Source organism: Coffea arabica, chromosome 10e, assembly GCF_036785885.1.
Source record: "Coffea arabica cultivar ET-39 chromosome 10e, Coffea Arabica ET-39 HiFi, whole genome shotgun sequence".
Classification (NCBI taxonomy): domain Eukaryota; kingdom Viridiplantae; phylum Streptophyta; class Magnoliopsida; order Gentianales; family Rubiaceae; genus Coffea; species Coffea arabica.
The window spans coordinates 284,409-307,473 of NC_092328.1; the positions used below are offsets into that span (position 1 = coordinate 284,409).

General features: G+C 40.4%; 3 protein-coding genes, 1 long non-coding RNA gene and 1 pseudogene across 6 annotated transcripts; 2 read left to right on the top strand and 3 right to left on the bottom strand.

The window, feature by feature from the left end:
• The first annotated feature begins 3,404 nt into the window (after positions 1 to 3,404).
• Positions 3,405 to 9,212, top strand: LOC140015310 (monosaccharide-sensing protein 2-like). 2 transcript variants are annotated; one of them, XM_072067467.1, is made up of 6 exons: positions 3,405 to 4,393; positions 4,530 to 4,706; positions 4,982 to 5,542; positions 5,903 to 6,852; positions 7,642 to 7,829; positions 8,615 to 9,212. In XM_072067467.1, the coding sequence occupies exons 2-6, from the start codon at positions 4,628 to 4,630 to the stop codon at positions 9,048 to 9,050; spliced, it is 2,214 nt and encodes a 737-aa protein (XP_071923568.1). In that variant the 5' UTR covers positions 3,405 to 4,393; positions 4,530 to 4,627; the 3' UTR covers positions 9,051 to 9,212. The 2 variants fall into 2 exon arrangements, with proteins under 2 accessions (XP_071923568.1, XP_071923569.1); XM_072067468.1 differs by lacking the exon at positions 3,405 to 4,393 and having other exon boundaries at positions 4,488 to 4,706.
• Positions 9,213 to 10,128: 916 nt separating this feature from the next.
• Positions 10,129 to 11,104, bottom strand: LOC140015312 (protein EXORDIUM-like 5; annotated as a pseudogene).
• Positions 11,105 to 11,473: 369 nt separating this feature from the next.
• On the bottom strand, positions 11,474 to 15,633 carry LOC140015311 (protein MULTIPLE CHLOROPLAST DIVISION SITE 1-like). The gene is made up of 6 exons (XM_072067469.1): positions 14,970 to 15,633; positions 14,775 to 14,862; positions 14,314 to 14,631; positions 13,365 to 13,531; positions 12,599 to 12,986; positions 11,474 to 11,992 (listed from the first exon to the last, which is right to left on the bottom strand). Exons 2-6 carry the CDS (start codon positions 14,826 to 14,828, stop codon positions 11,810 to 11,812), a joined length of 1,110 nt encoding a protein of 369 aa, XP_071923570.1. The 5' UTR covers positions 14,829 to 14,862; positions 14,970 to 15,633; the 3' UTR covers positions 11,474 to 11,809.
• Positions 15,634 to 17,047: 1,414 nt separating this feature from the next.
• LOC140015373 (protein PLASTID MOVEMENT IMPAIRED 1-like) lies at positions 17,048 to 20,083 on the top strand. Its single transcript, XM_072067814.1, has one exon. It carries the CDS (start codon positions 17,269 to 17,271, stop codon positions 19,906 to 19,908), a length of 2,640 nt encoding a protein of 879 aa, XP_071923915.1. The 5' UTR covers positions 17,048 to 17,268; the 3' UTR covers positions 19,909 to 20,083.
• A 506-nt stretch (positions 20,084 to 20,589) lies between these two features.
• On the bottom strand, positions 20,590 to 22,570 carry LOC140015374 (uncharacterized). 2 transcript variants are annotated; one of them, XR_011822008.1, is made up of 5 exons: positions 22,415 to 22,570; positions 22,231 to 22,332; positions 21,066 to 21,267; positions 20,931 to 20,989; positions 20,590 to 20,832 (listed from the first exon to the last, which is right to left on the bottom strand). It is a non-coding gene; the product is annotated as an uncharacterized lncRNA (long non-coding RNA). The 2 variants fall into 2 exon arrangements; XR_011822007.1 differs by having other exon boundaries at positions 22,231 to 22,343.
• Between the last annotated feature and the right edge of the window lie 495 nt (positions 22,571 to 23,065).

Genomic DNA, 23,065 nt, shown 5'->3' on the forward strand with positions numbered 1-23,065 from the left:
TACCATAAACTTGTTAGCATGCCATTAATTACTTTTTTTTTTTTTTTTTGGTGTTAATAGTGACTCTCCAATTTGAGTAAACTCTACTCTTCTGTTGGTAATCTCAAGTCAAAGGTAAGTAGGATTATCAAATTCCTCAAAGTGGCAACCAGACCACTAACAACTACTACATTAACTTATTATTATATGTTACTAGCGAGTGAGATGCTACTGCAACAGAGATTTTGCTCCTAAAGTTACCAAATTCATCTCGCTATTATTAGTATTCATGAGTTTGACAGCCTGCCAATTTACTTAAAACACCTTCATCCTGCATATAAGGAAAAATGAACCGTATAGTACTTACTCTGCTCAGGTTCATGTCGCCCCAATCGGACGTCATGATGCAAAATCCAGGGAGACAAGTTGCCTCTTTTACCCCAATATCTGGCAAGATAGGAAAATAGTTTAATTACTAACCAAACAATTATGTTACGTTCTCTTCCGACCCCATAAGAAAATTAACCAAAAAAAAAAAAAAGGATTTTTATCGGTTTATCCCCTTAAACTATATCCCAATTATCAATTTAGTTCCTAACGTTAACTTTTAATCACTTAAGTCCTTGGACTAACTGTTTGACTGTTAGTCAAACAGAGAGCAAACACCCAACGATTAAGCTCAGAGATAATAGTCAAAAGTTAGTTAAACTTTTGAATTCGACCCAATGTATAGATTAATAAAACAGAGAGCAAAACTTGACATGCAATTTTAAAGTCATTAAATCAAACCAAAAAAAATTAAATATTTTCTTTTTGAATATTAGGGTGCTTGTCTTATTTAGGGCCTGTTTGATAACATAAAAGTGCTGAATCTGAAATTTTTTTCAAAAATTTAGATGTTTTGATAAATGAAAATACATATTTGCTGAATTTGTTAAACAGTGCTGAATCTGTGTGTGTGTGTGTGTGTTTTCAGCACAAGAATCCTAACTGAATGCTTGATTCTGATAAGAATTACTTCAACTATCTTATCTTATCTACCAAATCTACCCTTATTTGTTAATTATGTTCAAAATTCTTATCTAATTAAACAACATAATATTCTCTATCTAACGATTTGTATTTTCTCTTTTCTCCCTTTTTAATGACTTTCACATCTTCTCCGTACTCCTCATAAAATATATTTCATCTTTTATATTAATTTGATTTAAAAATGAATATTGCCATTTTCACACCTAACAATTTTAAACTAATTAAATCATAGATTCTATTTCTTTTTTGAATGAAAGGATATAAGGGCAAAATTATCAAATTAAATTTATTAAGCATTCAGTTATAAATATTTATCAAACAGTATAAATAGATTTAGCATTAAACATCATATTTAAAAAAGCATGCACCTTCTTATTAGTGTCCATGTTTAACGCTTGCAAATGAAGATTTAACCATCATGCATGAATTATACTTTGCACTACTGCAAAATAAGCAAGTAGTCCGCAAATTAAGTAGTAAATCATACAGATGTAGCTAGCTACAGAGGAGGGAGATAAATAATGGAACTGGGAGGGGGATTAATGGAAATGATATAAATGAACACGGCAGTGCGCACTTGCTTGGTAATGGCGGAGCTAATAATTGATACAGGCCGAAGAATATTACTATTAGTGGATGTATAAAGAAGAAGTAAATATCACTTCATCAACTTTCGGTCAAGGAGGCCGGTTGCGGCAGGTTGTTGGTTGGAGATGGTGCAGGGGGTGGCGGGGCAGGATAGGAATAGGCAGCAGTACCGGTGGTTGACGAAGCATGGGCTTGGGCTGGAGAGGGTCCTCCTGATCCTGAATCTGACGTGTCGTCCCATAGCCGAAGGCTTTGAGCTTGCAGCGTTCGAAATCGGTGTATCTCAGGTGGGTGGGGACAACTCTCCCCATTGGCAACGTTAATCCTTCAGGCTAATATTATTATTGTTCCGAATATTGGTCGCTGTTCCTGCGACGCAGTTGTTGTTGTTGGCCTGCAGCTTCCTCATCCTGATCATCATCGTCTTGACGTTGGATCTGCTGCTGTTGCAGTGGAGGGTCGGACGGACATTTTCTATCTCATCAACACCGCACGATATCCCATCTTTATATCGCAATCATAAAAATCATCTCCTGCTCACTCAATCTCACTCACTCGGCAGAGAGCTCTCCTTAGGAACAACTTCCGTACGTCCAGAAATGGTACGCTTGATGATCCGCATTAACCGAATTCCAATACATCTTTAACTTGCTAAGCTCCCGCAATTGTCCTCTCCATATTATAGCCAGGCCAGCCAACAAAATATGACCACTGCTACGCCTGTTTTCTTCTTCACGTTCTTGTTAGTTTCTTGGCAACACTTGAACATGCAAAAGTCAATTGCCATTTTAAGTCAACTTAATAATTAGACTAGTTAATTCCTTAAACATGTAGATTCATCCCATTTGTACACGTGTCAGTCACGGTTACTACAACGAATTGAACAGTAATGCAATGCAGAAGAAGAGGAGGAGGGAGGAGTAGTAGTAGTGCGTAACACTTTTATTACCACTAATTAAATTTCGTCACCTCATGATCTTCCTGATTAGCAATTCGGGTAGGGACCGCAGGGCCGGCAGGCTCTTCAATTCCACGATGGTGCATCAAATCATCCACCAGGTAGGTTGGTTGGTTGGTTGCTTATCTCGACACGCAACTCATTGTGGCTGCAACTGTCTTATTCATTCATAAGCATTATAGTAATAATTATGACACCACTCTCTCAACTCAACTTTTCCAACGGAGAGACCGACCGACGATCGGTTTCTGGGGTTCTCACGGGATTTAGGATTAGTAAAAATAATGCCGAAAAGTCTTTGGACTTTGGTTAAGAGACCGACCGACCGACCGACCACTAGGGAAATGAGAGAGAGCTGTTGACGATCGAGTAGATAGAGGGATGCTCATCTGTGGATTTGTTCCTTATGTCAGTCAGGCAAAACGGTTTTATTTCTTCATTCATTTTCCCACTACTAACCTAAGTACGTAGTACCTAGAAAAAATAAATTCAATCAAGGAATCGCCCTTGCAACACCGTGCCTTCGCAGCACGGTAACATAATATAGTGATCAATTTTTCAGCAAAATATTAAAATGTACTTACTAATCAACAGTACTTAGAACTGATCAGTAACTTATTATTAGTATAAGAAAAAGAATTTTGGGAAACGGTAAAGATTGAAAGAAAAATCCAGCCAGCGTGTCGCGCCCCATTTTTTTTTGTCAGTATTAGGCCGACTATAGTTTTTTTTTTTTTTTTTTTGCTCTCTTTTGGTTTTTAATAATAAAAAGCACAATTTAATTTGTGGCAAGGGTTGCTATCTTGCCACTAAGTAGGAAAAGGATGGCGTGTTTATGCTATCATTGAAGGTTTCCCTCTACCGTCGTCTTGCCCAACTTCTCGTGGGTCTTTTACCCTTTCAAAATACACAGAAAGGAGTTGTCGTCGCAGGGAAAATATTGGCTAGGCCAAGCTTGGATCTAAAGACACGGGTGAAACGACATGATTGATGATGAATGGAATACTGACCGGTGTAAATTTTCTGGTACCTTAAAGGTGGGGAAAGGACTTTTTGGTTGGACCGCTGGCTTTAGTGGGAAAAAAAGAAAGTTACGAGTCAGCTTCTCTTGTTGTCTTCTTCTCGACTATCTCACCTTCTTCTGGCTTCTTCTTCTTCTTCTTCTTCCTTCGCTTGTTCCACCCCTCCCCTCGTACTTCGTTCTCCTATGTAACTACACTACTGTTTTCTACTCATTCTTGTCACCTACTTTCATTATATGTTCCTTTCTCCACCAATCTTGGAAAATCAAGGTTCTCTTTTCACTTGGTCTACAGCTTAATTCCCTCAGTCAAAAAGATTCTTGGCTTACTGTTTCTGCAGCTCTGCTGTCATGCTTAGTCACAGACATTTCTTGACCAATATCGTTCCGAAAGACCTGCCTTTTACGATTAAGATGCAGCGGACTGAGTGAACTTATGGAGTGCTTGACAGATGACAAGATGCTGGGTTGGGGTCTCTTCATCCTGCTTTAGACGTTGCCATTTCCCCTCTTCCATAAGAACCCTTTTCATATTGCAGTTAATTCGTCAGTAAGCCCCTGGAATAACCCGACAAAACACCACCCAACTGTGCTATTCCCCGGCGCACGGAACGATTGTGGGCATTTGTGCCTCTGTGAATGTATCCCAAGTTGACTGCTTCAGGAGCTGTCTGTGTCACCTTTAGATTATTCTATTCTTTTCCATCTCTCTCTTGTATGAGTAGACACAGAAAGATTGGTCCTTGAATTCTCAGAATTTTTTTTTCCGCATTCTTTGCCGTTAATTTCTGCCCTTTCTTGCCCTCACAATAAGGGTAAGCAATATGTTTGCTCGCTTGAGGATTCATAGCTGTGGATCGTTTTCACTTTTATCTTTGTTCAGTTTATGCTCTGTCTACTACCCGTCCCTAGTCTTTTCCAGCTCGTAATAATATTTTTGTCCCGCTGTAGGAGGCATTAATCTCAAACTTTCTGTTGCGATTAAGCCCTGAAGTTTGGGAGCATTTCAAAACATTGCGCATTAAAGAAAAACAAAGAAGAAACATAAAATGAAAGGGGCTGTTTTTGTTGCTCTGTCTGCCACAGTTGGCAACTTTTTGCAGGGTTGGGACAATGCTACTATCGCAGGTAACTTGTTCTTGTGCTCTAGTTTAAAATTATAAACTTTTAAATTCTGAAATATTATCAATCAGTGTCTGTTGGAAGATAAGTTCCAGGTGCCGTTCTTATTTTCCAAAATGAATTTATTAGTGTGTTTCTACTGTCTTTTCTGTCTTCAAACGTGGTGGATATTATCTAGGTAGCTCTATTGAGGTTTTATATCATGCTGTTCATATATATGAACCAGTTGAGTTTTTATAGTTTTTATTTTGATTTTGCTACTTTTTCATGCATATTGGTAGGTGCTGTTGTTTACATGAAAAAAGAGCTTGATTTGGAGGCTACTGTGGAAGGGCTAGTTGTGGCCATGTCACTCATTGGTGCTACCCTCATCACAACTTGCTCCGGCTCCATATCAGATTGGATTGGACGACGCCCGATGCTCATTCTCTCATCTTCCTTTTACTTTTTCAGTGGCTTGGTCATGCTATGGTCGCCAAATGTTTATGTCCTACTTCTGGCAAGGCTACTTGATGGATTTGGAATTGGGTTGGCAGTCACTTTAACACCACTCTACATATCTGAGACTGCTCCATCAGAGATAAGGGGATCACTTAATACTTTACCGCAATTCGCTGGTTCTGCTGGAATGTTTTTGGCCTACTGTATGATATTTGGGATGTCCCTGATGACCTCACCAAACTGGCGGTTAATGCTAGGAGTCCTTTCTATTCCTTCACTAATTTATTTTGCATTAACAGTATTCTATTTACCTGAATCTCCTCGATGGCTTGTGAGCAAAGGAAGGATGCTTGAGGCCAAACGAGTTTTGCAGAGACTTCGTGGCAAGGAAGATGTTTCAGGTGCATCTTTATTTTATTTTATTTTTGTTTTCCCCATTCTACAACATAAGTTTATGCATAGGTATTTATGCTAATCTGATTTCAAAATTCAGCCTTGCTGTAGATGACTGGAGTTTACCATGTTCCTACATGAACTAGCTTGTAAGACTAAGTCGATGATTTGTTGTTCATTACAAGTTTGACCTTTCTCCCTCTCTTTATAACCCCCCCCTCCCCCAGGGGGTGGGGTGTGATGTACTTGATGGGTTGCAGATAGAGCACAGAACTTTTTCTCTTATTCCAATCTCATACATATATTCAGAAAACAAAAGGAGAAACTTTTGCATGTAATACTTGTATTAATGCTTCTTTTGTTTGCAGGGGAGATGGCTTTGCTTGTTGAAGGTTTGGCAGTTGATGGTGAAACATCTTTAGAAGAGTACATGATTGGTCCAGCTGATGAAGTTACTGATGATCAGGTTCCAGCTGCTGGAAAAGAACAGATCAAATTGTATGGATCTGAAGCAGGCATGTCTTGGGTTGCCAAACCAGTCACCGGTCAGAGTACTCTTGGCCTTGTTTCCCGCCAAGGAAGCATGCTTAACCAAAGCATTCCTTTTATGGATCCTCTTGTGACCCTTTTTGGCAGTGTCCATGAGAAGGTCCCTGAGATGGGTAGTATGCGTAGCATGCTGTTTCCAAACTTTGGAAGTATGATCAGTACAACAGAGCCACAGGCCAAAAATGAAGAGTGGGATGAGGAGAGCCTTCAGAGGGATGGGGAAGGTTATGCATCAGATGCTGCTAGTGCAGACTCTGATGGTAATTTGCAGAGTCCATTAATCTCACGCCAAACCACGAGCCTAGAGAAGGACATGGTTGCTCCTCCTTCTCATGGAAGCATCCTGAGTATGAGACGTCATAGTAGCCTCATGAAAGACAATGCTGGAGAACCTGTTGGTAGCATGGGCATTGGTGGTGGTTGGCAATTAGCGTGGAGATGGTCGGAGAGAGAGGGTGGAGATGGAAGAAAAGAAGGTGGCTTCAAAAGGATCTTTATGCATGAAGAGGCAGGCCCTGGGTCCTTGCGTGGGTCTGTTGTTTCATTTCCTGGTGGTGATGTTCCTGAAGATGCTGAGTTTGTCCAGGCCACGGCTCTGGTAAGCCAACCTGCTCTTTATTCCATGGAGCTTATAAATCAGCATCCAGTTGGACCAGCAATGCTTCATCCATCAGAAACTGCTACAAAAGGTCCAGGTTGGGCTGCAGTTCTTGAACCAGGAGTTAAACGTGCGTTACTTGTTGGTATGGGAATTCAAATTTTGCAGCAGGTGAGCAATATGTTGGCCTAAGTTGTTCTCTTCAACTTTTGTGCTTGTTTTCCAAAATGAGAAATTGGCAAAAGCCTATATCCAAGTCAATCTGTTATTGTTTTTATCTCATCGTTGTAAAATGGATTTGACAGTTCTCAATTTGTGAGCTATATACTAGTTATCGCCTGTCTGAAGTATCATCATGTCGCCTGAGATTTTTTTTTCCTGTATTTAGAATTTTCAAAAATTTTGTTCTTTTTTGGTCTCCAAGGAGATTCTGTTGTATTTTTTTTAATCTTGTTTGGTATGGGTTTCTGCTGGACTTTGAATTCTCTTGGAAGAGGTGTGTTGCTTGGTTGTTGCCATAAAAGCAGCAAGAGATCTAACTTTGTACTTAGCCCTCAGGATTGGCAATCTGCTTGGCTTGGGTAACAACTGAAAATTGATATGCGATAATTGGGCTTCTGGAGTCATGACAAAGTCACCTCAACAAAATTTAGCACCCAATACGTGTCTTGTATTTTCCTCCGTTCTGTTTTAGCATCAACTCTAATGCTGCAACTATTGAAAATCATGGTAGTTTTGGCATCAACTTCTTTTTTATGCACTCCCTGGAGTTCCTTCAACAGATAATTGTTTCACTAAAATTTAGTGCGTATTGCATATCATGAATGGCAAGCCTCCTTCACCTTTTGGTGCTTCACTGATTTGTATCTGATCTGTGAAACTTACTAACCAGGAGTGCATCTTGTCCGATGTCTTGACTTTTTTCAGTCTCGGTCTTATTGTGAGTCATTGTTTGTGCAGTTTGCTGGAATAAATGGGGTAATGTACTATACTCCACAAATCCTAGAACAGGCAGGAGTTGAGGTTCTTCTTTCCAATCTTGGAATTGGATCAGACTCTGCTTCTTTCATTATAAGTGCGTTAACAAACTTTTTGATGCTTCCATCGATTGGTGTTGCAATGTGGTTCATGGATCTGTCTGGTAGAAGGTAACTTGTTTATCATTTTCCCCCTCTTATACAAGGTTTATCTTTATTTTATGCGTATTATTCTCAATTTTGCTTCGCTAGTTTGTTTGTGTTGCATTTAACACTAGAACCGACTTATTCGTCAGCACATCTAAAAAGCATCTCCTACTTCAAGCATGGAAGTAAGATAGCGTTTCCATCATTTTCCAGAAACCATTTAGAACTGTTTTGAGTTATGCAGGACAAAATATTTGAATATGAACTGCACCATGACTTGTGTTTTTATCCCACACTCTTTGAGCTGCTCTTGTTTATGAGCTGCGGCTGAATCTTTGGCAAAATATGCACCTCTGAAACAAGCGCATTAGGAGAGCTACCATTCTTTGTAGGTAGATTGTGAACCACGGACTTAGATGACTTGGCAGGGCATCTTAATCATCATTCTGTGTCATCTAAAAGTAACTGAAATTGCATCTCTCTCAATAACCAACTGAAAATCCTTGAAGAAACCAATCCTCCGCACCGTTAAGGCAGTGAAAGTGAAGGGGCCCAATTGAAGATACTTGTGTCGTAACATGTAGTAATTAGTGTTGCAATTGATGATGATGCAGCTGGCATTTAATGCATGTTTCTACTTGCATTTCTGTTGAAGAATTACTTGTCCTAACTGATATTTATTTCGATGTTGGAGTTATGGTAGTCTAGATGTCAAGTTTGTTATCTGACACAGGACTGTCCAGGTTGTTGTGTGCACCTCCTCTTGCTTAGGTTTAACACAAGGTAAATTGCCAAATCACTTGTTTCAGGGCACTGCTGCTCTCGACCATACCGGTTCTTACGGTGTCACTGGTTATTCTGGTTGTTGCCAATGTGGTGGATCTCGGCACCATAGCACATGCTGTGATGTCTACCCTGTGCGTCGTGCTATACTTCTGCTGTTTTGTCATGGGATATGGACCGGTTCCCAATATTCTTTGTGCTGAAATATTTCCTACACGCGTCCGTGGACTCTGCATCGCCATTTGTTCCTTGGTTTACTGGATATGTGATGTCATTGTCACCTATACGCTACCTGTGTTGCTTAGTTCCATTGGTTTGGCCGGTGTGTTTGGCATCTATGCTGTTGTCTGTGTGATCTCCTGGGTATTTGTTTTCTTGAGGGTTCCAGAGACCAAGGGCATGCCCCTTGAAGTCATTACTGAGTTCTTTGCTGTTGGTGCGAAAAAGCCTGCTGCCACTTAAAAGTAGCTCTACTTGATTGGGCTTCGCCGCCTTTGTTACTTTTTTGCGTTGCTTTAGAGATGAGATTTGATTTGATTTTTCTTTTTCCTTATTACTGAGGATTCCATCACCAATTATCATGTGTTAATTTTATTATCAAGAATAGTAGAAAAAGTTTCTCCAGTCCTGTTTGTGTACCGTGTGATATTTTGGTACTGGCAAGCTGCAGATGGTACATGCTGAAGCACTCATGGTAGGAGTTGCAGCGTGCTTCATAAGAAGGAAAAGAAAAAATGAATGGAGAGTAGGAATGCTTAACAGTCATTCTTATATTTCGCTTTCCTTTGTTGTTTGTTCTTTTAAGTTTCTAGTATGATACTTCACAAGGCAGTTGGGCTCTACATTTTTTTTTCCTAGCAGGGAGGAACAGTAGTATTTAAGAAGCTGGGAGATGGAAAGAGAATTTGTTCTAAGTTTTGAAGTCTCAATCTTAATCACTAACTTAAGGCCTCCTCCTGGGCAGGCTTTGTATGCTAATTTCATCGTTTAAATTGAAGAAAAGAAAAAAAAAAAAAGGGAAAATGGCCATTTTCGTCCCTAAATTTTTTTTTTCTGTCGATTTAATCCCTAACTTTTATTTCTGGCCAATTTAATACATGAACTTAATTTTCGAGTCCAATTAAGGCCTTCTACGGCGGCGCCGCCATCTAAAAGCAATTTAGCCCCTAATTTAACATCAAACAAGGGCATTTTAGGAATTTTAAATTATCTTCTCTCCACTACCAATCTCCGCCACCAACCACCCACCTCCTCCTCCTCCTTTTATCCTTCTCTTTTCGTGACAATATGGATGATCAAACTGAATTCCGCAAGGGCAAAGGTTGGTGGTGTCAAACCACACGGCTTTGTTGTTAGGCAGCAACTGGAACTACATGGCTGAAACTCCAGCATTTTCAGAATGAATCTTCCAATGACCTCGGAAATTTGTACGGAATTCGAGTTTCTTGTCGGAGGGCTGCTGGGTGTCATCAGGAGGTTGCTGGAAGCCATCAAAGTTACTGCCATCTTGGCCTCCAAAACCAAATTGAATGCTGCCGAAGGGATTTCTTATGCCAAGGGAGAAGCCATTCTTTTGGACTTGGTTGATGGGTGTCCTGGCAAAGGTACCGAGGAACGCAAGGGGAAGAACAAAAAAGGCTTTGAACAGATCAACCATTAATTCCAAAATCCCCAATATTGGAGAATGCCCTTTCACAGGTTCTGTGAAATATTTGTCTCCCCTCGCACAGGTAGCGTGTAGCCCACCACGGACGAGAAGGTGAAGTAGTGGAAGCCGCAAACAGCTCAGCAGAAATCTTGGACGGTGACATCCCCGGAGGTAAGGATGAGGTAGATGCCGTTCTTGTGGTCGATGGAGAAGCGCTTCAATCGAACTGCGGTGGCGATGACCTGCTGCATGGAGAGACGAGTGAGGTGGGTGCCCTAGGAGCAGCGGGGTTCGGAGTACTCCCCGACGATGAGAACGGAGCTAGAGATGTTGGCGCCAGTCTGGTCGGTGTAGAAGGAGACGGTGCGCCACCACTGGGAGACGGAGAGGGAAGGAGTGGCGCGGCGATCGGAGGTGTAGATGGAGAAGAGGAAGTCCTTGATGAGGAGCTGGTAGGAGGCGGCCCACCAGCCTTACCAGATGAGGTAGATGTTGATCGGGGAGGAGAGGACGAGGCCCATGTGGTAGCGAAGGTCGACCAAGTCGGAGGAGCCCTCAAATTTCTTGGAGGCGAAGAGGGACTTAGGGGCAAGCTTTGGGTTGAACTAGGAGACCGACTGTGATTGGCAGAGTCTGCTGCTTAGCGGTGGAATTGGAGGTGGCAGCAGCATTGTTGAAGGGGACGATGAGGAGGAGGAGAAGAATTACTGCTGTTTTAGTAATCAACATTTTGTGTATAATTCTTGTTTAATGTCACTTTTTTTTAATTTTTGTTACCGCCCCACCATTGAAATTCCAAAAATACCCTTTTTGGGTTGCTCAATTAGGAACTTGAAAGAAATGGTGCGGTGGCTCCGCCGCTGAGTTCCTTAATTGGAATCGAAATATAAGTTTAAGGGTTAAATTGGCTATAAATAATATATAAGGACTAAATCGACGGACAAAAAAAATTTAGGGACTAAATTGGCCATTTTCCCAAAAAAAAAATTTTGTTGGGGCTATCATTCATTGTAACAGTGAGTTTTATCATGTACTTCAAATATGTATTTATAAAATAATATACAAGAAATATATATCTAAATAATCACAACCCAAGGCCAAGGGCTCCGACAAGGAAGACAATCCATCAGGAGAGCTACTTGGTGCCCTCAGTATAAAATACTAAGAATAGTTTCTCCTTGCTCCCAATAATAATATCACTCGACGAAAATGCTAAAATTTAGCATGAAACAAAAAGTGAGGAAAAATATTCAATCTTTTTCAATTATACAATAGAGCCTCTGATGCAAAGTCAAGGAAATGGCGACAGATTTAGTACACAAAACCAAATACGAAAAGACATGTCCTAAACTGCAGCTACGTACAGAAATACCAATATGTTACGCAGAACCCATCTACAAGTGTAAACTGGAAATTCATTTACAGTTCGATCTCCTCCACGTCGCTTCTAGTGGCCGGGCTGGCCTAACAACTCCTGAAACTTGTAAAGCCTGAAAGACACTACTTGATTTGATTGTCGGCGAGCTTAAAACTTTCGAAGCCAGACTTAATACTGCCAAAACGTGATCATAATTCAAGGTTTCTCCTCCTCATCAGAAGCTGGTCCGTCCAAAAATGGATTTCGGGCAGAATCTGGATTTGTGTGCTTAGAGGAACTCCGTTCTGCCGGTTCTTCAGGCTTCAAATGAGATTTAAATGGCCTCTCAAAATCTTGCGCAGCTATAGGATCGATCACTAGTTTACCGAGTTTTTGCTCCTACACACAAGAATGTGACACCAAAAGCTTGTTATTAAAGTTGCCAGGTCATGAAAAGTTACATATGCATAGACCCGAAAAACAACACCTGCGGTGAACAGCAAGAACCATCATCCTTAGACGCAACTAGCGTCCATCCACCGATATACAGATGCAAACATACACAGAAAGTAGAAATGCTCACCATTCTCAATGGTAGGGCATATACCTATGTGGCATAAACAGCAAAGCAATATGCAAGTGCTTGGTTGATAGTTGATACCATTATGGTCTTTGCCCCCCACCGACAGGAAATGACCTAGTTTAGGACCTCAGGATACCACTGTAGTTCATCAAGAAGTACAAGATAGACTACAACATAGCAAGCTAATAGCATCAACAAAATTGACATACTAGCTTGAGGGCTGTATTAGGCAATTACCATAAAGATCAAGGCTCATAAAGCTTTGTATCAGGTATACGGATACAGAAGACCCCTACCAAAGGCCACTTTGCTTGATTGAGTATCTTAAATCAGCTAAACTAGCCATGAAGTCGATGTATATGGGAATTGTTTTCTCTTTTGTCCAATTATATTGAGGAGAAAGCTTTATTAGGCAGGCTTACGTTTTGCAGTGCTTCAAGCTTCCTCTGAAGAGCTTCATGCTCTGCCTGTATACGGAATGGTACACCATGCTTTTGATACACATTGTGTTGTGCCAAATCTTCATTAATTTCACTTGCAGTGGTTGCAAAAGGATGATTTGCAGGAATCCACCTGACTGTATCAGGGTCCACATCTGGGGGTATGGAGTCACCTTCTTTAAGGAAAACCTTTGGTCTCTTCCATTGATACGCACGTGACCTCCTCTTCTGATGGATAGTTTGTTGGTCCTTTGTAAGGGTCACCGGTGCTAAACGGAATACTTTTCCACACATCTCAATTGTTGAGTTGCTTTTACCAATCTTCACCATTGGATTATTGAATGGATCTTCATACTTGAGGGGCGTTGAGCTACACAGAAAAATTGGACAAAATTCGCATTATAAGCACACAGTTCAGTTTAAGAAACCACCAGGCAATGTTTATGTCTTACGTTTTTGAGTTTTCTTTTGTAGAACTTAACAATCCGCCAACAAAAAAAAATGTTAGAAGCATTTGAACTTTAAAAACAGGAATTGTTTCCGAAGCATACATGCCTCTTCTATCAGATAAAAGAAGCACAGACTATGAACTATTCAAGGACTGAAGTGGGAAGGGTGTTGGGCGTTGCCCCTAAGTCAAATGGTTGAAATATGCTTCTAAAAAGCAGAGAAAGCTGACAGATTCAGATAATCTTTCAGCATATAAGCCCCCCCACACGGTTCACAGTATCAGGTTTAGAAACCATACATGCCTCTTCTATCAGATCTCAGCTGACCACGCCGGACAAGATCAGCTACAGAGCCAGGACGGCTGTATCTTGACTTACTTGCTGTATAGCTCCTTAACACAAAAAGTACAAAGGCTGCTGCAGCGCACAACCCAGTTGCAAAACTGGGAGTGAAGTGTTTCTTCTTCTGCAACATAAACAGAAGCCAAAACTCAAAGACTAGCAGAACTTAAACACTGAGGCACGTATTGTTTCTCACTTGAAAACTCTTCTTGGATAAATGAAGAAATCATTTGATGCAAGGCAGATAGAAAAATACTGGCTATCATAAAAGCAGCAACAACGTAAAACATTTCTGAGTATAACAGTTATGATATGCTGAATATATAATTAAAAGAGGGCTAATGTAAAACTTTAGCAATACAGTGAGAGTCCCAGTAGCTGCAAAGACGATAACCCGTCCCTATAGTATTGAATGAAACCATCGACTCATCTGAAAAGACTGAAATTAGATTCAGACTGACAATTCACTCTTTGACAGAAGCAACGAGCAACCCAGAAAAAAAAAAATAATCTACCATAGATTCTCAATTTTTACAGTCCCATTAAAAGCTTGCAATTTGGTCATGCATCTATCATCAACCTTTTGAAAAAAAAAAAAAATTTTTGGCACAACTCTGAAGCAGTGCAAGACAAATTTTTTGGGTTAGCCAGTAGTTGAAGAATTTGTCTTGCACTGCTTCAGAGTTGTCCCAAATTCACAAGAAGTCAACACCAACAGCTAGTAGTTGAAGAATTGAAGTTAGTATAAGAAACAGTCCTATTAAAATGTTAGCAACAGACAAAGCAGGATGAATTTGAAGCATTGGAGCTTTAAAAAAGAAAAAAAGACATTTCACGAAAAGCAGACATGACATGAGATAAAAAATCCTAGCAAACAGATATAGCAACTAGTAATGAAGAAATTACCGGGAGGATAAAAGTGGGGAGAGAAGCGACGGCATGGCGTAAGTTAAGAGTAGGATTGGGAGAGTTGAGTGCGGGTTGAATTGGTGGTTTGTGAGAAATGAGGGTGAAGAGCTGATGTTGAAGGCGGTTGTTGTGTTGATCGCCCTTTACCGGAGGAGGAGGATCGCTCAAGGCTCTCACCGCAAACTTCCGCTTCAAAGTTTTAGTTGAAGAATCATTCCATCTTGCACAACAACCAGTAGCGGTAATACTACTGCTGCTGCTACTAATCATGCCCAATTCGGTTCTGAATTCCAAAAAACTAGGGAAATCCCGCCGCTTTTTTTTTTTTTGAAGAACAACAAATAAATAATAATGAAACGCATCGAAATCAGCAAATCGAATAACAGAAAGTGAAAGCAAAAATACTAATATACAAGTTCAAAATTAACATTACGATTATATGATGATGGTAGTTTTACCTGGAATGAGGGTAGGGTATGAAGTCGGAGTTGTATCGTGGACATTGAAGCCATTATTATGCTAACAAAAGAGCAAATCTCGTTCGCCCTAAAATTTGAAAACAAACAAATCAAAATCGAGACATTACTTAAATTGGGGGAGGAGAGAGGTGGATTTTGGGATGATAATATTAGGCACTATTACTCAGTCCTTACCACTACCACCACTAGTTAAAGCTAAGCAGGTGGGGAGAAGGTGGGAGCTAAGTAGATAGGAGGGCGAACAAGTCGTCGACGTCGTCGTCGTCGTCGTTTCGTTTAAGGATGTTGCTTTTACTATTATTCTTCTTCTTCTAAAACATTATTATTACTGGATTCTTCCTTCACTTTCACAGCACTTTTCATTTCCACCCAGCAGTTTGCGTTGAGACTAAGAGGGAACGGAACTTTTGTAAATTTATCGCCGGCCGGACGACGGACCAGTAGATAAAAAGCCTCCAACCCAACTGCCAAAAGCGTGGGGAAAACGAGAGCAGTGTGTTTTTTCCTCTGTTGGAGTCAGTACCACGCCGTCAACCACCTGAACGGAAGGAGGAATGGTGATAGATTGATTTTAACGGTGTTGATTGAATCTTCACGATAACAGATGATGGATTAGGAAGGACGCTGTGCTTCTTCTGCAGGGCCAACCAGCCCAGTAACATCCAATCTCTCACTCTCATCTCATCTGGGCTACTCCGCTTCTGTCTTTTAGCACTTTTATTCACTATATAAGCAGTAGTATTTGTTACAGAAGAAGATGAAATGATCAAGGTTTCGGCCTCCTACTCTCGATCTGCGCATTTCGTCCCTCGTCTTACAAACATCCCCAGCCCACCCCCATATTTCCCGAAACCCACAAATTTTTTCCCCTTTTTCTTTCTTGATGACGGTGGCAAAATCGAAGCAACATGGTGGTAAACAAAATATGAAACAAAATAATAATAAAGTTTTCACCTCACTCTAATCGTCTGATTGATTGAATCCCAAAATCGCCTACTAACCAATTCAACAAAATGTAAAAATGCCTTGTCTCATCCCTTCCTAATATCTTTTTGAAGATAGTACTAATAGTGTGTTGTGATATCCAAACCAAATTGGCTAGTTTGACCGATCCGATCATGAACCGATCCTCTTTTAGAATTAATTTGTAGTACAAAACTATTTTGATCAAAAATTAATTATAACTGTAAAAAATCGATTTAAATCAGTGAATCGGTTCGACTAGTTGATCCGATTATCGAACTTTTCTTTCTTTTTTTCCCTAAGTTTACCAAAATTGTAACACATTCATTTAGTAATTGAAATATAAAACGCCACCTACTTAGTGTAAGTACCAAAATCATTCGTTTTTCGGAATGATCTCTAAATTAAAATATTTTCATCCCTACGATCCTATCAATTTAGCATCAGTAATTCCAACTTACATTATTATTTTGTTTTAATTTAGTTTTTGAAGTAGTTTTGATGAATGGGCATATTTTATCCATGAACTTACACTTTTATATATAATTATTAGGTGTATATTTGATTGCAAGTCTAATATTTTTGAAACACTTTATATGATTGGTCGAATATAACTAATAACTTAATTTCAACATTTTTAAAATTTATAAAAATATAAAATAATTATGACATCATACTGACGCCAACGAATTTTTTAAAAATAGTCTGATCGATCCGATCAATTAATTCCTGACCTAATAGTTTAGTCGAACTGCTGTGCGGTCCGAGTTTAATAACATTGCTAACAGTGAATGAATGTATTGCAAAAAGAATTTCTTGTTTTGGAATGATGTAAAAAAAAAAATTTTAATAATCTTATTTATTCTATTTTATATAAAGAAAGGGGTCCAAAGAAATTATACAAGAAACTATAAAATAGAGTTAGAATTCTCGATCTACAATTGAAAAGGGGTTAATCTTTTTTGATGGCCACGGAGCAACATGATGTGATGGATGGGAGAGGGAAGAGGGTATAATCAGACGTGAGTCATTGGTTGAGAAGCCAGCCACAGGCACTGATCTATTATGTCTCATCTCAGTAGTAGTCGTAGTACAATTTACAAAATCCTTTTGGGTTGCCTGGCGGGGGAGGCAGTGGTTGGAATATAGTAATGATTATTATAGCCTATTGGCTGTGGGAGCAACAACGCAATTGCCTTATCCATCACAAAATGAAGACCATAAGAATTCCTGGTTCAGAAAAAACCCCGTAATTGCTCCTCAAAACGATAATTCTGCATGGACGTTTCTTGGCCGCAAAGGCCTCTTCGTCAACTCAACTCAAATCAATGCTTAACCAAGCCGCTACTCCCACATTTGGCCTTTTTGTATTGCTTGCTACTGCTACACTAATGAATCGAAACTGACTAATCGCACTAGCATAGTAATGCTGCTGCTAGTCCTACTATATTGATCTTGATCTTCTTCCTGAAACTGGGCTTTCTTACTTAACAAAGCTTCAAATTGAATCATGGCAGCAGAATATACAGGCAAAAGGAATTACAATACCCAACTACTGGATGAACTCGAAGCACTCAGCCACTCCCTGGACCATTCCCACACTTCTACTTCCACAACCCGGAGGACCGCATCTCTTGCTCTTCCCAGAACCTCCGTTCCTCCAATCTCCTCTGCTGCTGCTGACAACAGCTCAAGTAATGACGACAACAAACAACAACTCAATCCAAAGCCTCGATCCAGGCGCATGTCCCTGTCTCCCTGGCGCTCTCGCCCCAAGCTTAATGATTCCGCCGAGGAAGACCAGCGCAAAGGCAGGAGCATCCCTAACAAGGAACGTTTCGGCAGGTTGGAGGACCAAGAAAAGGCAGCTGATACTTCTGTCAAGAAAGGCCTCTGGAGTTGGAAGCCGATTCGAGCCCTCTCCCATATAGGCATGCAGAAGCTGAGCTGTTTGTTCTCTGTCGAAGTTGTCGCAGTTCAAGGCCTTCCGGCCTCCATGAACGGCCTTCGCCTGTCAGTTTCTGTTAGGAAGAAAGAAACCAAGGACGGAGCGGTGCAGACCATGCCGTCGAGAGTTCAGCAGGGCGCCGCTGATTTCGAAGAGACCTTGTTCATCCGGTGTCATGTTTATTTCACCCCTGGAAGTGGAACCCACATGAAATTCGAGCCTCGTCCTTTCGTCATATGCGTCTTTGCAGTTGACGCCGGAGAGCTTGATTTTGGGAGAAGTTCTGTGGACTTGAGTCACCTCATTCAGGACTCCATCGAGAAGAGCTTCCAAGGTACGCGGGTTAAGCAATGGGACACGAGTTTTAATCTTTCAGGAAAGGCCAAGGGTGGAGAACTTGTTCTGAAATTGGGTTTTCAGATTATGGAGAAAGATGGTGGGTTTGGGATCTATAGTCAAGCTGAGGGACAAAAATCAGGAAAAAACAAGAACTCCTCATCTTCGATTGCCCGCAAACAGTCCAAGTCGTCCTTCAGCGTCCCTAGTCCCAAGTTGTCCAGCAGAGCTGAAGCTTGGAGCCCTTCACAGACTGGAGCAAGAGCAGATCTTCAGGATATCGATGACCTGAATCTTGACGAACCAGCTTCCGCACCCCAGGCTTCTCCACCTTCCCGCAAGTCTGGAGTTCCGGATGCCAAGATAGAGGATGATCTCCCGGATTTTGAAGTTGTGGACAAAGGAGTAGAGTTCCAAGAAGACAATAACGGGAACAAAGAAGAAGCACTATCCGAAGAGAACTATGAGAAGAGGTCAGTCTCGAGGGAGGTTGTAAAAGAAATCGTCCACGAAAAATTCCATCTCACAAGACTGTCTGAGCTTGATTCGATTGCTCAGCGGATAAAAGCTCTTGAATCGATGATGAAAGAGGAAAAGGCAGAGAAAACGGACGAAGACACCGAGTCACAAAAGTTAGATGCAGAAGAGGAAACCGTGACGAGGGAGTTTCTTCAAATGCTGGAGGATTCAGAAGGCAATGAGATAAAAAAGCTTGGCGATCATGATGAAATCCCCCAATCGAAGTCGGAAGGGGATGAAGACTCGGAAGAAGCTGAGTCGAAGGTCTATATACCAGATCTCGGAAAGGGATTGGGTTGCATAGTTCAGACAAGGAACGGGGGCTACCTGGCAGCCATGAATCCTCTGGACACTGCAGTTGCGAGAAAAGACGCACCAAAACTGGCAATGCAGATGTCAAGGCCCGTGATTGTTCCATCCAAAGCGACGACCGGATTTGAGTTGTTCCAGAGAATGGCTGCTGTTGGCTTTGACGAACTTGGCTCCGGAATTTTGTCTCTGATGCCTATGGATGAACTCAAGGGTAAAACAGCAGAACAGATTGCTTTTGAAGGCATTGCCTCCGCAATTATCCAGGGGAGAAAGAAAGAAGGAGCCAGCTCAAGTGCAGCTCGTACATTGGCTTCCGTTAAATCCATGGCAACTGCATTGAGCACGGGAAGGCAGGACAGGATTTCAACAGGAATATGGAATTTGAGCGAAGATCCGGTCGTGGTGGATGAGATTCTGGCATTCTCAATGCAGAAGCTGGAGGTCATGGCAGTCGAAGCTCTGAAGGTTCAGGCAGATATAGGTGAAGAAGAAGCCCCGTTTGACGTTTCCCCACTGAGTGCAAAGCTAACCGCTGAGGGGGGCAGCCATCCGCTGGCTTCTGCAATTCCGATTGAGGACTGGATAAGAAGAAAGGCGGTCGGAAATGAAAATGGTGAGTCAGGGAGCATAACAATCGCTGTGGTCGTCCAGCTGCGGGATCCCCTCAGGCTATATGAAGCGGTTGGAGGTCCAATGATAGCACTAATCCATTCGAGTGCTTTCAATGGCGCAAAAGTAAAACCCGCAGGCAACTACGATGATGAGGAAAAGATGTTCAAAGTTGGAAGCTTGCAGGTTGGGGGTTTAAAAGGCAGGAGCGGAGGGAGAAAGACTGAATGGGACTCTGAGAAGCAGAGGCTGACGGCCATGCAGTGGCTAGTGGCGTACGGGTTGGGAAAGGCAGCTGGGAAAAAGGGGAAGCGTCAGGCGTCCAAGGCCAAGGGACAGGACATTCTCTGGAGCATTTCCTCGCGAGTAATGGCTGACATGTGGCTCAAGGCAATCCGGAATCCAGATGTCAAGTTCACCAAGTGAGAGAGAGAGAGAGAGAGAATTCATTATGATTCTTTCTTACTTACTATGGACGTATGAACCATGAATGAGTCGTAGTACTATACATTATACAATACAGTGTATGTATGTATCTATCTCCCCCCCCCCCCCCCGCCTTTTTTTGTTCATATAAATACACCAAACTAGTTAGTCGGTCCTCGTGTTTGTCGTACCCAATTTAGCCAAAGAAAAGGGGTAAATCAAATGCAAGGACAAGGCGGCATCGAAAAATGTAGGGGCGTCAACGAATCGAATCGAGCTCGAATAGAAGGTTAATCGAGTTCGAGCTCGAGTTCGACAAAGTGTCTAAAACTCGAGATCGACGAATATCAATTTTACATGCTCGAATTCGATTCGTAAGAAAATCGTGAGACTCGAGCTCGTGCTCGAAATTGCTCGAATATGTGTTCGAACTCGAATTCGAACTCGAGCTCGATTAAATACTGTGCTGGTTTATAAAAGTCTAAACTGAACCAAACAATCTGCTATTTTTAACAAGCAAAATTTGCTCTTTCATTCGGTCTTTTCATCTGTCATTTGCATTCGAAAATTCAAGCATTCCCACGGAAATTTACAAAATCAAAAATTTCAAAATCCAAACTCATCTATATGATAAACTAGTTTGAGATAAACCATAGACAAATTGTCAACACTTTTCAGCCATTATGCCAACCAATATCCAAATTCATCCGTATTTTAACATCAAATCTAACATCCAAATTCAGAGATAAGTCACACAACCAACATCCACCAAGTTACACAAACAGGAAAAACAAAGACAAAGTGTCAACATTCAAATTAAAAATGTGAAACAAATTCTGCAATTAAAGACAGTAGCATGTTGTCCATTCCACAATAATCTTTTCCAGCTTTTGCTTATGGATTCCAAATTTTCAACTCCAGACCCTACATAAAATAAATAATTTAGGTAATTAAATAGTAGTGGTAAAATCTAAAATAAGATATTTGAAGAAGAATCGAAATATTAAATACAAACAATATACCTTTCCAATTATCACATTCATTTTATGGGAAGTAGAATCTCTTTTGCTGCCTTCACTTTCTGCAAAATAATAATAATAATAAGAATAACAAGTAATAAACTAATTTTGTATCAATCACATGAATTTGAATTTAACTTATTTTTATCTTTTTTTCACTCCATGAAGGTTTCAGCACCAATCTTCGGCACATATAAGCATTTCCTACGTTCTCTCTCTGTCTCTCTATATCTGTGTGTGTGTGTTTGTCTGTCATCTTTCTGGTAGCATCCTTCTCCCGCACCTGGTGAGTATTATTGCCTTTGACTTCTGGCACTAAAATGATCACTAAAAGCAGAAGCTAAAAGCAATGACAACTCAATAAGAAAAGCGTGAAGAAAAGGATAAAGATTAATTAATTATGTAGCAGAATGCAATTACTACCGTAGAGACACAACAGGAAGAATCTGGTGGGCAGTGAGGATCAAAAAGCATGAATATTAAAGAGACTTAAATCCGTCTGTAAAAGGCTTTGAGTAACTAAATGTCTCTGATCTAATTCAATCTATGCCAACTACTTCTGCAGTTGTAACACCATGATTAAATGCTTTCAATTAAGCTCCAATAGCTGACCCTGCATTGAAACTATTGGAACAGTTAAATCAGCCTTTGAAATGAGTTATGTTCTAGAATACCTGGAACTTATACAAGATCACCTCCAATGTAGCTATGTGCATTTTTCTTAGTTTATTCTCTCTTTTAAGCTAGAAATTCAAATGTCATGAAATCATGTTCAAAATGCTCTCAAGGATTGGATTTCTACACAATCCTTCCAGGGCCAAATGGGCTTAGATTCTACACAAAAAAAAACACCTGTTCCTTTTTTAAGAAACAATTACATGAAGTTCCAGAATAATGTTAATGTCACCCAAATAAGTAGGAATACTCAAAAGGGCTGCCAATTTTCAGTCCATGAACTCCAACCTTTCACCCAAAAATCCAAAATTTCACATCCCACCGAATAAAAACTAAAGAAAAAGATAGAGGGATTTATCAGATCTAAGTATTGGCCTAAGTCTACAATCAGTCTCTGTTCTTGTCTTTCCCAAGAATTTCATCCAACAAAAAAAAAAAAAACACACGCGTTTGCGCGCACACCCTTTTCAGCATAAGAAAAGTAGAAATTCCTAAAGGTATGGTCTTTAAGAAACAGAACAATACAATATAAACTACAGTAGCTATTTCTTAGGATCTTGGTCATCAAGACTAACTAATTCCTCATGGGAAAATATCTCAAATCACAAATAAAAAAAATGCAAATTACCTGATTAGCTTCTTCTTGAGCTAAATATTGATCGGTTTGAAGCGGACAAGGTACCAGTTAGGAGAGCATTGCCCGCAACTTAATCACAAGTTGATATTCATTCTGGAATAGAACTGGAGGAGCTCATAAACAAAAGAATGAAAAGTATGCGAAGCCACAAAGCACAAAAAGGATTACATCTTACCTTCTGCACGCCTGCACCTCAGCATCTGCTTCAAGATCCACCTTCCGCTAGCTGGAATTAAAAACCCAAATGGGTTTGATTTGGAATTGGGATTAGGAATTGAGGTGAGGAATTGGGATTAGGGAATAGGGCTGAGGTGAGGAAGCTCTTCAAGAAGACGGCGGACGAAGATTTTGAAGTTGCTTGAAGTTTTGACCTAATTACACTATAATATTTGAATTTCTTTTTTTTTTTTAAGAATTATCTAGAAAGACAATAATACCCATATTATATTTTGAATTTTAATAGGTACAACATGTAATTAAACTTACAACTATATATATTTAAGTAATTTTATAAATATAAAATTATATATAGTTAACTATACCTTAAGCTCGAAAAGCTCGCGAGCTTATCGAACATAACATTTTTAGGCTCGAATTCGATTCGTTTCAATATTCGAATAGTTTGAGCTCAATTCTACTGAATTCGAATCGATCATTTGAACGAGCTACTCGCGAACTATTCGCAAACAACTCGATTCGTTAACACCCTTAGAAAAATGTCTTCCATTGTCGTCTCTTGTCTCTGTTAGCAGCCACCGCATGGCCTCCATCCCTAAAGGCCTAAAATTTAGTCAGAGGAAGTTTATAAATTAAAAAATGATTTCAT